At 35.7% G+C, this 13382-nt stretch overlaps 1 protein-coding gene across 4 annotated transcripts in view; it reads right to left on the minus strand.

Annotated features, from left to right (window-relative positions):
- LOC129757732 (uncharacterized) overlaps window positions 1-13382 on the minus strand; it is a 327981-nt gene that overhangs the window by 62280 nt on the left and 252319 nt on the right. For all 4 annotated transcript variants that reach the window (XM_055755020.1, XM_055755019.1, XM_055755021.1 and 1 more), the window contains exon 4: window positions 10741-10987. In XM_055755020.1, coding sequence (XP_055610995.1) covers window positions 10741-10987 — 247 coding nt within the window. The remainder of the gene's footprint in view (window positions 1-10740; window positions 10988-13382) is intronic.

Raw genomic sequence — 13382 nt, forward strand, 5'->3', positions numbered from 1 at the left:
TATGAGACTTAGGTATTTAGATCAACTTTGAAGTCGGGTAATAATAACCTAGAATATGGGATTGGTTTCGATAGCAACAGAATTTTCAAAATCGGAATTCACACGTTTCATCGCAAAAAAATCGATTTAAGCTCCTTCATCATTTTGAACTCACGTGTTTGAAGTAGCCATCGTAAAGCTATTTTATCGTGGGTCCAGCTGCCCACATTTACTTGATTTCAGAAATTCATTTCATGGATCATTTACATCAGTTCGTCCTCGGGGGATTTCGTCGACGGTAGACGGTTCAATCTTTTCGTTACTTTTTTCTTGTTCCATCCATAAACCTCAAAAGTAACCAGCACTTCTCTTTTCCAACAGCCCGGCCCAGCTCAGAACACATCAGACCAGAGACCCAGAGCATAAATCAAACAAAATATAATATTACATCATCAAACTACACACCCCAGCGGGGCCAAGAAGAGATATGAGTTTGTTGACGGAAAAGTCAGAACCATGTTTTCCGAGCCAAACAGCAAGTAGGTGGGCCCGGTGAAGATGTTAGGTTAGCGTGGAAAAAAAACCTTTTCATCTCATCGATCAGCCTCCATTCCCATGAGGAGTCGTCAGGCCGGCGAGCGTATTGAATTTCAATATTTCGAGATTGACTGGGAGTGAAAGACTTTTCCTGCAGATATTATTTTGCAAATTTTGACAGAGAAAATTGAAAAACTCCAGTCTAATGAACGAATGAATGATTGGAGTAAATCCATTGGAAACATTACTAACATGAGCAGAACGTAAAGTCGTGTTAAAAATGACTCAACATTTCTTCGAACTGAAAAATTTCCTCATAAGATTCAGACTGGATTTGAACTCACGTCTTCAGCTTTTTTTTTTTTTTTTTTTTTAAAGACATACACCGTCTTAGCCGATTTAGGCTTTACAGACTGAATAAATGACGTGGACAACTTAAGATTAACATTTAACACCCAGTACCGAGATGGGAATCGAACCCATGCCATCAGTGGACCAGCGATTACCGTCTTACCACGCTAACTACTCGACCACCGAGACGTTAAGACACTTTTAAGGTTAGATTAACAATATACAAATAGGTACAACATACAAAAAAAAATAAATACCAGATCTCGGTTAAAATATGAAAATATGGAAAACTTCATAATCCCTTGTACATTTTACTCAATTTTCCAAAAATTGAAACATCCAACCTGCTCTTATCAAAACACAGTGTCGCAAGCCTGAAACGCCTCAACCAAATCTAACCGAAACCGACGACGACAAAGTCAGCCACAAATGGATCAATTTTGGTGGTTGTACAAATCGACGAAGGTTCAGCTCTTAGACCCGGCAGAGTATCGCAAACGCTCTAATCGATGGCAATTGAAATACAGGCGTGACGCTTGCAAGATCCAGAATTGAGCTCCCGTAATCCGTTCCATTCAAAACATCTGGCAGCCGAAATCGAAATATCCTCCATCGCTCGTCGGGATGTGTAGTATACCTACCAAAGTGGGTTCTCGATTCGAAAGCAATTATCCTTGGGTAAATAGCAGGATTCCCGCGTTTCAACCATCATTCTGATGGGATGGATGTAATTCCGTTTTCATTGGAATAGCAGCTAAATAGTTCAAGTTTAAAACCTAAGCCGTTCAAGTTTAGAATTTTTGTTTAAAAATGCATCAACTTAAAGAACTCTGACAGTTGCCTAAAAAAATGTTTATCATCGCATGGAAAACATTTTTTTACTATAAAAAAAATGCATTCATTAAACGAGATTCCAAGTTGTACTTTATAGGGAACTGAGTTTTGAATGAAAGTGTACTTCGAGAAAAAAATCAAAAACACATAGTTTGACCATAACCTAAAGTGCCCATATTGCCTCGTGTGGCCATCATGCCCTTAGCTTCGGTACTATTATAAAAAGAAATTGTAGCAATACCCCGAACATTAAAATGTGCAGTCTTTTCACTAAGTTTATAAAAATTGTTGAAAATTATAAAAATCCAAGAATTCGTTAGAAATCAGCCAAGCTCAGGAAAAAAACAAAATCAATCAACATCGCTCAATGGGGAAAAAGTGTTTGAACCGCGAAAATATTCAATATCGTTCCTTCAACAAGAACCAAATCTATGACAATATACTTTCCTTTAGTAAAAATGCCCATAATATCGATTGGACATTAGACTGAGTCGATTTGGGTCATTTTTGAATTTCTCAAACCCTGGGGTCTAAAATGCTTCGTTTTGGTCCAAAACTCTTCCATGATTTTTTGCAGAATTTTTAAGTACGTTTACATGAGTAAATTTGGACTTTTAGGTTTGTATGGGAAAATTGAATATTTTGTACTGAAAAATCATCATCATTTTTGTTTCTTCTGTGCAACCGAGCCTGCTAATAGTTTTTGTGCTAATTTATAAATTCTTCAAAGGAAATTTTCCACTGAACAACTTTGTCGAAGACCGTAAATTCGTATCTTATTAGACAAAAAAGTTATTAGCTGTTTAACAGTGGTATGTCTTTTGGCATTGATAAACAATAAATTAAATTGACACCACTACTTGTGCCCCGCGAAGTATTGCATGAAAAGTAGTCATGCAATACCTCGCAAGGCACCCAGCAGTGGTGTCTATTGAATTTATTGTTTATCAATGCCAAAAGACATACCTCTGTTGAACAGCTAATAACTTTTATGTCTAATAAGATACGAATTTACGGTCTTCGACAAAGTTGTTCAGCGGAAAATTTCCTTTGAAGAATTTATAAATTAGCACAAAAACTATTAGCAGGCTCAGTTGCACAGAAGAAACAAAAATGATGATGATTTTTCAGTACAAAATATTCAATTTTCCCATACAAACCTAAAAGTCCAAATTTACTCATGTAAAGGTTACTTAAAAATTCTGCAAAAAATCATGGATGAGTTTTGGACTAAAACGAAGCATTTTAGACCCCAGGGTTTGAGAAATTCAAAAATGACCCCAAATAGACTCAGTCTATTGGACATAGTTTCAAACGCCGCATCACGCATCTTGTGTGATTATTTTTTTCAAGGAATCAAATGCAGGTTGTTTGAGCCATCGCACGCATCGTAACATGGAATTATGGCCGTATGACCCTCAATTTCTTACCCTTTATAATATAGTTTAGAAAAAGCATGTTTGGACATTAAAATTTTGAGCCAAAAAAAATTTTTCGGATGTGTTTTTTCCTAGAGAACAAATGAAGGCTTTTGGGCCACCACACTCACCGGAAAATTGAGCTATGGCTGCGTGCATTTTTTTTCAATTAATTCATAAAAATCAAGTTATAACTTGAAAATTCTGATACAAATGAGACTTTTCTTGTGTGGATTTTTTCCAAGGAAACTAACGATGGCTATTAAAGCCACTGCACGCTTCAAAAACTGGAGTTATTAATATATTTACCCTTAATTTCCCAACATTTTTCAATTCGCACAGTACGATTTTGGAACAAATGGGTACTAAACGATGTGACTTTTTTCGAAGAATCGAATGAAGGCTGTTTGAGTCATCGCAGCCGTTGGAAAATGGAGTTATGCCTGCCTTACCCTCAATTCCTGCAGGGGTTTTCAAAAGTTTCAGAGAAATGCACGTTCGATCTTGAAAATTTAAAACCGAATAAGTTTATTTTGTGTGTTTTTTTTCTGAGAAATCGAATTAAGGCTGTTTGAATATTTGAAAGATGTAGGGGAATTTAGGGGTAAAACTGCCATAATTCCATTTTCCGATGCTTGCGGTGGCTCAAATAGCCTTCATTCGATTACTCGAAAAAAAAAAAACACATACACTAGATAAGTCCATTTGGCTCAAAATTTTCAAATCCAAACATGCTTTTTATGAACTATAATTAAATTTTAGGTGAATAGAGGGTTGAACAGCCATAACTCCATTTAATGATGCGTGGATCAAATAGCCCTCATTCGATTTCTCAAAAAAAAAAGTCACATAAGATAAGTCTTATTTGGTTCAAACTTTGCAAGTCCGAACATGCTTTTTTCTGAAATATTTGAAAATTTTGAAGAGTGGATGGAAAATGGCCAGAACTGGCCTTCATTCGATTTCTCGAAAAAAAAAAAAATCATTTAGGATAAGACTTATTTGATTCAAAATTTTCAAGTCTAAACTTACTGTTGTCATAATATATTAAAATATCTTGGGATCGAGGGAAAAATCAGCCACTTTTCCATTTTACGAAGCGTGGCTTAATTAGCCCTCACTAGATTCCTCGAAAAAACAACACTAGATTAGTTTCATTTGTTTCAAAATTTTCAAGTCAGAACGTTCTTTTTCTAAAATATTAAAAAAAAATTAACTGCGACCCAGAGATGGGTCTTAACTTAAACATTCAGTCAGCTAATTTTTTTTGTAGGGAAATGAATCCAACTGTGTAAGTTAAAATTTTAGGGACTAGACAAGATGAAAATTGATGTTCTCCCGGTAGGACTTGAACCCAAAAAAATGTTGGGGTATTGAGCTTAAAACAGCCATAACTTCAATTTCCGATGCGTGCGGTTACTCAAACAGGCTTTATTCGACTCTTTGGAAAAAATCACACGAGATAGGTCTATTTTCTCCAAAATTTTCAAATCCGAACATGCTTTTTTCTCAATCAATTGAAAAATTTGTAAGGGAATTGAGGGTAAAATGGTCATAAGTCCATTTTCCGATTTGTGCGATAGCTCAAAAAGCCATCATTTTCTTGGAAAAAATCACACAAATATTTTTTTTCAAAAATTTTCTAGTCCAAATCAATGTTTCTCTGGATTGTTTACAAAATATAGGGAAACAAGGGGTTAAAAAGGCACTATATCTCCGTTCGTTAGCTCGTGAGGCGTCTGAAACTATGTCCAATCGATTTTTTGGGCATTTTTACTAAAGGAAAGTATATTTTCATAGATTTATTTAGGACGAAAGATATTGAATTTTTTCGCGGTTTATACACTTTTTCCCCTTTGTGCATCGCTGCTCAGTCGGAGTCCAACGTCCACATCAATGCATAAAATCAGAAAACTAAAATTTTTTTTTTATTTCAATTTTAAATAAAAATATATGTTTAAAAATGCTGAACGAGATAAAAAAATTTAACATTCAAATTATAAGTTACACGCAGCGAAAAAGTTGTTTAGGACAAAGGAATTTTCCTTTGTGTAGTGGCCAAACAAAGGAAAATTACTTTGATTCTGGGACAAATAAAAGATCGTTTGTTTCTAACCTGTTTTCTTTTATTTCAAAGATTTTTTTACCTTTGAAATTTAAAAAGATTCTTTGATTCAAAGTATTTTTTTAATTCAAAGAATAAATCCCTTGTTTCAAAAAAAATTGTTTTCAGAATCAAACTCATACGTCTCGGTGGTCGAGTGGTTAGCGTAGAAAGACGGTGATCGCTGGTCCACTGATGGCATGGGTTCGATTCCCATCTCGGTACTGGGTATTAAATGTTAATCTTAAATTGTCCACGTCATTTATTCAGTCTGTAAAGCCTTAATTGGCTAAGACGGTGTATGTCTTTTTAAAAAATAATATATTTTATCAAATAAAAAAAGAGTTTGTTTCAGTAGAATATTTTTTTGAATCAAAATCAATTGTTGTTGGTTCAAACACCAAAATTACTCTGAGTATATAAAATTCAATCATAGACCAAACAGTATAATCCATAATTATGAGGAATTGTATGTTTGGGTTGTTTTTGACTATTTCTTAAGGTTTTTTTTTGGGAATATATTAGAAATGTTTTAACGAATTTTTAACAATTATCCAATAAATTTCGTTTTCGTCGAATGACTATTTATTTATATGCAGTATTGAGCAGAAGTTTAAATAACTGAAAAATATTTTAAAAGCCCAACTTATTTTTTTTAGAATAATAGTTTTAACGAAAAGTTATTGGCTCAATCACTAAATAGAGAAGTTACGAAAAACTGGAATGGATGAATAATCTTTGTTCGAATTGAACTGATATTGCTGGTAAGCGCCTTTAAGTATTGTATCCATCTAAGAATCGCATTTTTAAATTTTTTTTTTAATTTTTTTTTATCAAATATTTTTGAATATTGCTACATGTAATGATGCCAGTTCGTTCTATTGTTAAATCATGCATGAATAAGCGAGGAAAGCTGCCTAAATAGTCTATTTGATTTGAAATGCTTTCAGAAAAATCATGGACTAATTTTTTAAGAAATATTTTAAACTTTGGTTGAAATCAAATATAATAATAGCAAATTTACCTCACTCCCTAAAAAAGGTGCCTCTATGTGAGCAAAGTTCTTACCTACTTAATGCAGAATATGCACGAAAACAATCAAAGTTGTTTAGACACATATCACAACAATATATCACAAAAAAATCATAATTGTTTAAGGTTACAATACCTTTGAAATAGAAAGTAGAAACGACGTTAGGTGAATCAAAATAAAGAATAGTTGCGAAAAACGGTTATGTTTTGCGAGAATGGGAGACGATGTGCAATTTTTGACTGTCCCAATGTAAAAACCGCTTTCACATCATTTTCTTTTTACAACATATGTGCAAAAATAGGTAAGATGGTTATAACTAATTTTTATCCATCCATAATCTATCCAACAAAAGTTTTATGGGTTTTATCCATAGAGAAAACGTTGAAACTTGGCTGAAACTGTCTGGAGTTTCTGAAAAAAATCTTGAAATTTTATTGTGGCCTAACTAAAAGCAGAATACCTATACTCTTTGTACATCCTTCGCGAGATTGATTGCCAATAAGTACATCTACATGTTAATCAAAGCAAAGCTTCAGATCTTGCAATGAACAGAATAAACGAAGAGCAAAAAATACATTAAAAATTTCCTCGATGCCCAAGAAGTTGAACATTGGTTAAACTTTTTTTAAAAACAATAATAGACTGTAGACTTTTCCTAATTTTAAAGATCCTTTCTTTTCATGTGTGTTTTTTTATTCCATATTCGAAGTACTGTAAATTTTTAGTAGTTAAGTAATGATAACATAAAGAAAACACACACTCCAAACATCTCCAAACAACTAAAATTCAATTTTATAGATTTTTGTGGAAAACAGATTAACACGTTCGTCGCCATGCTCATTTTGGTAGTTTTGCTAGCCGGGCCCAAAGAAATTTTCAGAGAGAGAAAGCAAAGAGGGAGAACTCCCATATTTGAAACGTGTGGCGAAGCTGAGCGGTAAACTCAAGTAAGAGAGCGTCACCTGCCTTTTGATGTGACGGGGCCCCCTAGGAAATACACCCGTCTGCCGAATATGGGTGACGTGGCGACGAACGTGTTAAAATTCCTTTTCCGGACCCTTTGTTTAATTTATTGTGGAACAATCCGTTTTTCACCCTTGGATTTCTTATAGAACCATTTCGAACGATTTTTTTCATCCTGATATTGACGTGTTTTCAACTTATTGACGTCTGTTAATAGTTTTGTATCTCTAATCTTGACTAATATTGACTCTCTGGAGCCACGATTATAAATGTTAGAAATTATTTTCAAATTTCTTCAGATTAACACGAGCTAGTTCTTGTTAAGCTGCATAACGTATTCAGTGGTTTGATTATGAGAATGCAAAGGAAAAACAGTTTTTTCTGCCAGCTTCAATTACTCTCTGGAGCCACGTTTTTTTCTAACTTTATCGTCTGAAGCCACCTTGTTTTTTTTTGCATTAATCATTATAGGGCTTAAATGTTGAAAGTTGACATTAACGTTAGTAATCAAACAACACGAGCATCTAAATTGAAGCCCAAATACATAAACGGATTACGAAAGCCACTACATCTCCTTTCGATGTTCGTTTTAAAACTTTTGCTCAAGTGGTGGTATTTTACAGACTGCCTTTCGCCCGGCTGGCTCAGTCCTAAAAATTCTTCATCTGTAAAATTCTGTTGACAGCAAGCGTCCTATTTTTTTCTATGTTAGAAAGCATCGAAGAGACAATCGAAGTAAAGCCATTGTTGGTAATTTTACTGCGTTTTTCATTCAGCATTTCGAGCTGTGTATTCGGTTATCTGAAATGCAAATGGTTATTATAAAAAAAAAAACAAATCAAGAAATTCTCCACAAAACACGCCATCTTGACTCTTTTAGTAAGAATTTTCTCCATGTGGTGGTGCTGATGTGCATGTCCTTGCTGAGTGTGCTGAGAGTTTCTAATATTGATGTTTGTTCAAATGCTTTGTATTTCAAGAGTTTGACCCTAGATTTAAGCCGCCAGTTTTTGTATTTTATATAATTTTAACGCATTGAGAGCTCGTCAATTAATTTTTTTAACTTAAACATGAAAATCGCCCACCTCACTTCATAATAATCAAAGAGTTATCATTTTTAAATTGAAGATAAAATTTGAAAGGTCTGCCGAGTGGTTTCAATATTGGTGTTTAAAGAATGAGTTGAGTAATACAAATACTTTTATTGGTATTTTAGTCTTTTTAAATGGAATAAAGAAAATCAAACTTATTACCACAGCCCAGTCTGGAAAACTGAGAATAAATCGCTTTTACAACTTTAATTAATCAGACGAAAAATTTAATACTTTTTAATTTGAAGAGTTAATGGACACAGCTTTCATTTATAAGTAACTACTTACATACAATTTCAACAAAATGATTAGCTTCATGTCCCTTTTCAACTCTACATCCATAAAAAAATTTAACCTTCCTAGTCGGTTATTTCCTTTAGGGAACTTTAAAAGCTCGACTTGACAATTTAACTTTTTGTGTCCTCCATAAGCAAAAGGTGAGTCTTATTCGACAGTCATTTCATCAGTAAAGCAAACCAAAGTCATCGCGTGGAAGTCAATCTTTCAATTACCACGGCTAACGAAAATTTAATAAAATTTCCAACGTAAAGTAAATTAAATATACCCTCCGGGTGGCGTAGGAACCAAAAATTCGCGACCAAGTCCATCGTTGCAAGAGGAAAGTGAAAGATTCTCTAAACGGTGACACCAAAAATAATAAATTCGTTTAAAATTTATCTCTTCCTCCTTAAAGGTAAGTACTTTGAGTGTTTCCAACCATTGCTCTGATGACTTCAAATCTATCTTCTGAAAAAAAAACTAGACTTTAGATAATGTTGAATAACATTGCTTCATGGAAAAATAACATCACTTTCCCAACGTTTGAGTGCATCGACCGGGAGGCAGCCAGCCAGGTCGTCAGGTCGCTGCCGTCATATCGGTTTCTATCAAATTTTAATCAACTTTGAAGAAGACGCTTGGCCACGCCCCGTTTTTTTTTTTTTTCTATTTTGATGTAAGACAGCAAGGCGCGATATTCTGCCGGGAAAATAACGTTACTGACAGGAGGGCTGGCTGACTGGCTTGTCAACATCCCCGTATTCGCCGATATCCCATCGGAAAATCAGAATCAAATTTCTGTTCTCGGTCTGATGGGTTACAGGGGACGTTGCAATTTTTCACCGAAATAGATCCGTTGAATTTAAAAGACAGTTCCTCTTCAAAAACACAAAGAGTGGCTTCTTGAATTCATAACAAAAAACTTTTACTCTCTTGAAACCTTAATTAAACATAAATCAACAACATTTACACTTGAAAACAGTTCACAAAATTGAGCATTCCCTGTAACAGTTCTACTTCGCTTATCTTTTCCCGGGAACTGCGAAGAAAACAAGCTCCCTCACTTGGGGCTGAAATTAAATATATAGGCACCTACCGACGTATTCGAGAAGCGAGATTTTTCTCACGGGAATGGCGAATAAGAGAATGGGTGGGTGGGCGTCAGAGGGCTTCTAATTTTCTTCATTATGCTACGAACGATTTTTTCTCATCATTGATGAAGAAGACGATCGGCATTAATTGGATGCTGTTCAGGTGTTAAAGGGCCGTGGCACTTGGAAGTTGTTTACAGGATGTGCATTCAGTGTTTGGAGTTAAGATCACAACAGCGGATTAAGCTAGACTTGGAAGACTAACTCTTTAAGTGAGTAGGTCATTATATAAGAAATTTATAAATTTACATAGAAAATTATTTGATGTTTTTGCAGGGTTCCCAAAAAAAAAATGAAAGTACATAGATCTTTTTAACCAGGAATTTTGTTTAATTTACAGAATATTTAAGTCAATTTCCCATAAAAATAACATTTATTCGTGATTTTTAAACCTTAAGCTCACACATATCAAGACAAGGACTGTTATTCTTATTTTTAAACTCATTTCAAATATGAACAAAAAGGAGTTAAAATTGACTTAATTTTCTAATCGAGCGGACAATTTTACCCAACAAATTACTGATTTTGAATCAGCAACTGACTGATTTCAAAATCAGAACTTTTAAACTGCTGATTCTCATTTTGAGTTTGAAAACCTAGAGAGCTATTTGGAGAAAATAATATTATGCACCACTTCAATATTTTGATAAAAAAAATATTTGCTATAAACCGTTTCTTTTATTTTGTGATTAAATAGAGAAAATGGGGTGATGTTATTTCAATCAGCGGCCATTAGCTTTTACACAGATAAAGTATTAAGGAAAAAAAAATATCAAAACCATAAAGATTAATCTTATTATAGAAGGTTTTGATATCGTGATTTATAATACAGAATAGAACCAATAAACCAAAAAAAAACGAGATAAAAACTAGGTTTAACGTCATGGTGATTGATGTTGGGTAGCAGAATAAAGTAAGAGGTTTTTCAGAAGCTGAACATCCTTCCAGCATTATTCCTTCTCGGTGCATTAGGTAGATAGGTAGATAGCTATACACTTACTTAATGTAGGGCTGATGTAAGGCCACGAGGCTGGCGTGAATTCCCACACTGACGGCGGCCAGATGGAAGTAGTCGAACAGAACCGGAAGATGATAGTGCAGTCCCCGGCCCGGGTGGAAATTGAGCTGCAACGTCTGGGTCGAGGCTAGCGATAGCACATTTCCGGTTGTCTGTTCCCCAAACCACAGCTCCAGGTTCAGGGTGAATTCGGCCCGCTCGATCGACTCCTTCAGATGCCGGCTGTCCACTGGAAATGACATGCGGATAAAAAGAAAAAGGAGGTCAATTCAGGGAGTTTTTCTCAAAACGATGTTATTCTTAGTGGCGGTGATGTGCAGAAAAAGTGCTATTTTTCAATAGATCAATCATGTCACGTTTTATGAAAACACTTTTCTGTTTGATTTTGAGTCATAAGAGAAAAAAATAAAAAAAAAATAGTTGGAGTTAAAAATTATGACGTCATAATAATCTTGTTAAAGGGATTGAAAACTCTTCACTTATGCACAATATAACTGTGGGGTGGTCCAATAACGGGGTCCGTTCCGGAATCAAAACCTTGTTGGCTGAAATCGTTCCTTGGCCTAAGGCACTAAGACAAAAATATTCCATTTAAGCACCTAAAGGGTGATACGGTCAAAATTTTGTCATGGGAAATCGCGTGTAAATCGGTGAAAGTATAAAATTCAGGAAAAATATTCAGTTAGGCTTCCGCTTTTCCAAATCCGAATTGCCGGGATTGCCGGATAAGTTTTTCAATAACGATCCGTCAACTGTAACGTTGATAAAGTCACGAATGACATGAAGATGGTAAAACGACTGTAATCGAAACAAAAAAAAGTTTATTTAAAATATCAAATTAAATTTCTTTTTCAAATTTAATTAGTATAAAATTCAGGAAAAATATTCAGTTAGGCTTCTGCATTTCCAAATCCGAATTGCCGGGCCGTGCGCTTAACCCCTGCCATCAGATTTTGTACAGCCACCTTGTCCACCTTCTTCGCCGCAGAAAGCCAGTATGCCTATAACTGATGCTCGTCTTTTGCAGTTTTTTGGTCTTCTTTAGATTCTGCTTGACAATAGCCCAGTATTTCTCAATTGGGCGGAGCTCTGGCGTGTTGGGAGGGTTCTTGTCCTTGGGAACCACCTGCACGTTGTTGGCGGCGTACCACTCCATGGCCTTTTTACCGTAATAGCATGATGCCAAATCCGGCCAAAACAGTACGGAACAACCGTGTTTCTTCAGGAAAGGCAGCAGACGTTTATTCAAACACTCTTTCACGTAAATTTCTTGGTTGATAGTCCCGGAAGCTGTGAAAATGCTGCTTTTCAAGCCGTAGTTACAGATGGCTTGCCAAACCAGATATTTCTTCGCGAACTTTGACAGTTTCATGTGCTTGAAAATATCTGCTACCTTTCCCCTTACTTTTGCCGTATAAAACTCCTGTCCCGGAAGCTGCTTGTAGTCGGCTTTGACGTAGGTTTCGTCGTCCATTACCACGCAGTCAAACTTCGTCAGCATCGTCGTGTACAGCCTCCGGGATCGCGTTTTGGCCGTCGTATTTTGTTTATCATCGCGATTTGGAGTCACTACCTTCTTGTAAGTCGATAGTCCGGCTCGTTTTTTGGTTCGATGCACGGTTGTAGACGATACACCCAGCTTATTTGCGGCATTTCGGAGCGAGAGGTTAGGATTTCGCTTGAAACTACCGGCAACTCTCTTTGTCGTCTCAGCGCCTTCCGGTTTTCGATTTCTCCCCGATCCAGACTTCCTGGCTGTCGATAAACGTTCTCCAAATACTTTAATTACATTTGTAACGGTTGATTTGGCAAATTTTGCTACGCTGCTCTTCTTCTTTGGACGGCATTTTGACAACTGAAGAGTGAATTCCAAAATAAAAATAGGAGCAACATTCTACACACACACACCTTCAAAATGAGGGGTGTTCAGGTTTTTCAAATGCAAAATTGAAAGAAATACGTTAAGTTTATACTGACCAAATTTTGACCGTATCACCCTTTAGTTTTCTCATTATTCAGCATGAAAGAAAAAAAATCCGAAAAACATGTCTACAGAAAACTGTCATACAAAAAAAATATTTGCCTTATGCATATGAAAGCTGAAGTTAATGTCTATATCATGAAGCCATGCAATATTTTTTAAATTTTTTTAATGAAAGGGTCTCAAAAAGTTCTGAAAAGTGGTCTGAAAAACCTACTTTTCATTCGATTGCTTGTAAACAAGGATGGTGATTGGCGAATAAATCGACGAACATAAAATGATTCTCTCACCCTCTGAGGTAACCCATTCCCCGAACGCATTCGAAAAAATTACACACGATGGCACTCAGTGAGCGAACCAATCGGACTTTCCGGCCAACCTCTTTAGTTCAATCAGGAGACGAATGGGTTGCCTGTCTGCGATGCTATGATCCAATCATCAAGCGATTGCTTTGGAAGATGATTCTGCACAGAAGAATCGCGGCCGAAAATAATCAGCCAGCGATTGATGATGGCAATTCTTTCGACCGCATCCGATCATTCGTTCTGCTTGTAAAGTTGGTTTTGCTACAGTTTGGTTGCCTGCATTCGGGCGCTTTTGAAAGTATCTCGAGCATCAGCATTAGGTAGATTCTTTTTGATGA

This window comes from Uranotaenia lowii, chromosome 3, assembly GCF_029784155.1.
Source record: "Uranotaenia lowii strain MFRU-FL chromosome 3, ASM2978415v1, whole genome shotgun sequence".
Lineage (NCBI taxonomy): Eukaryota > Metazoa > Arthropoda > Insecta > Diptera > Culicidae > Uranotaenia > Uranotaenia lowii.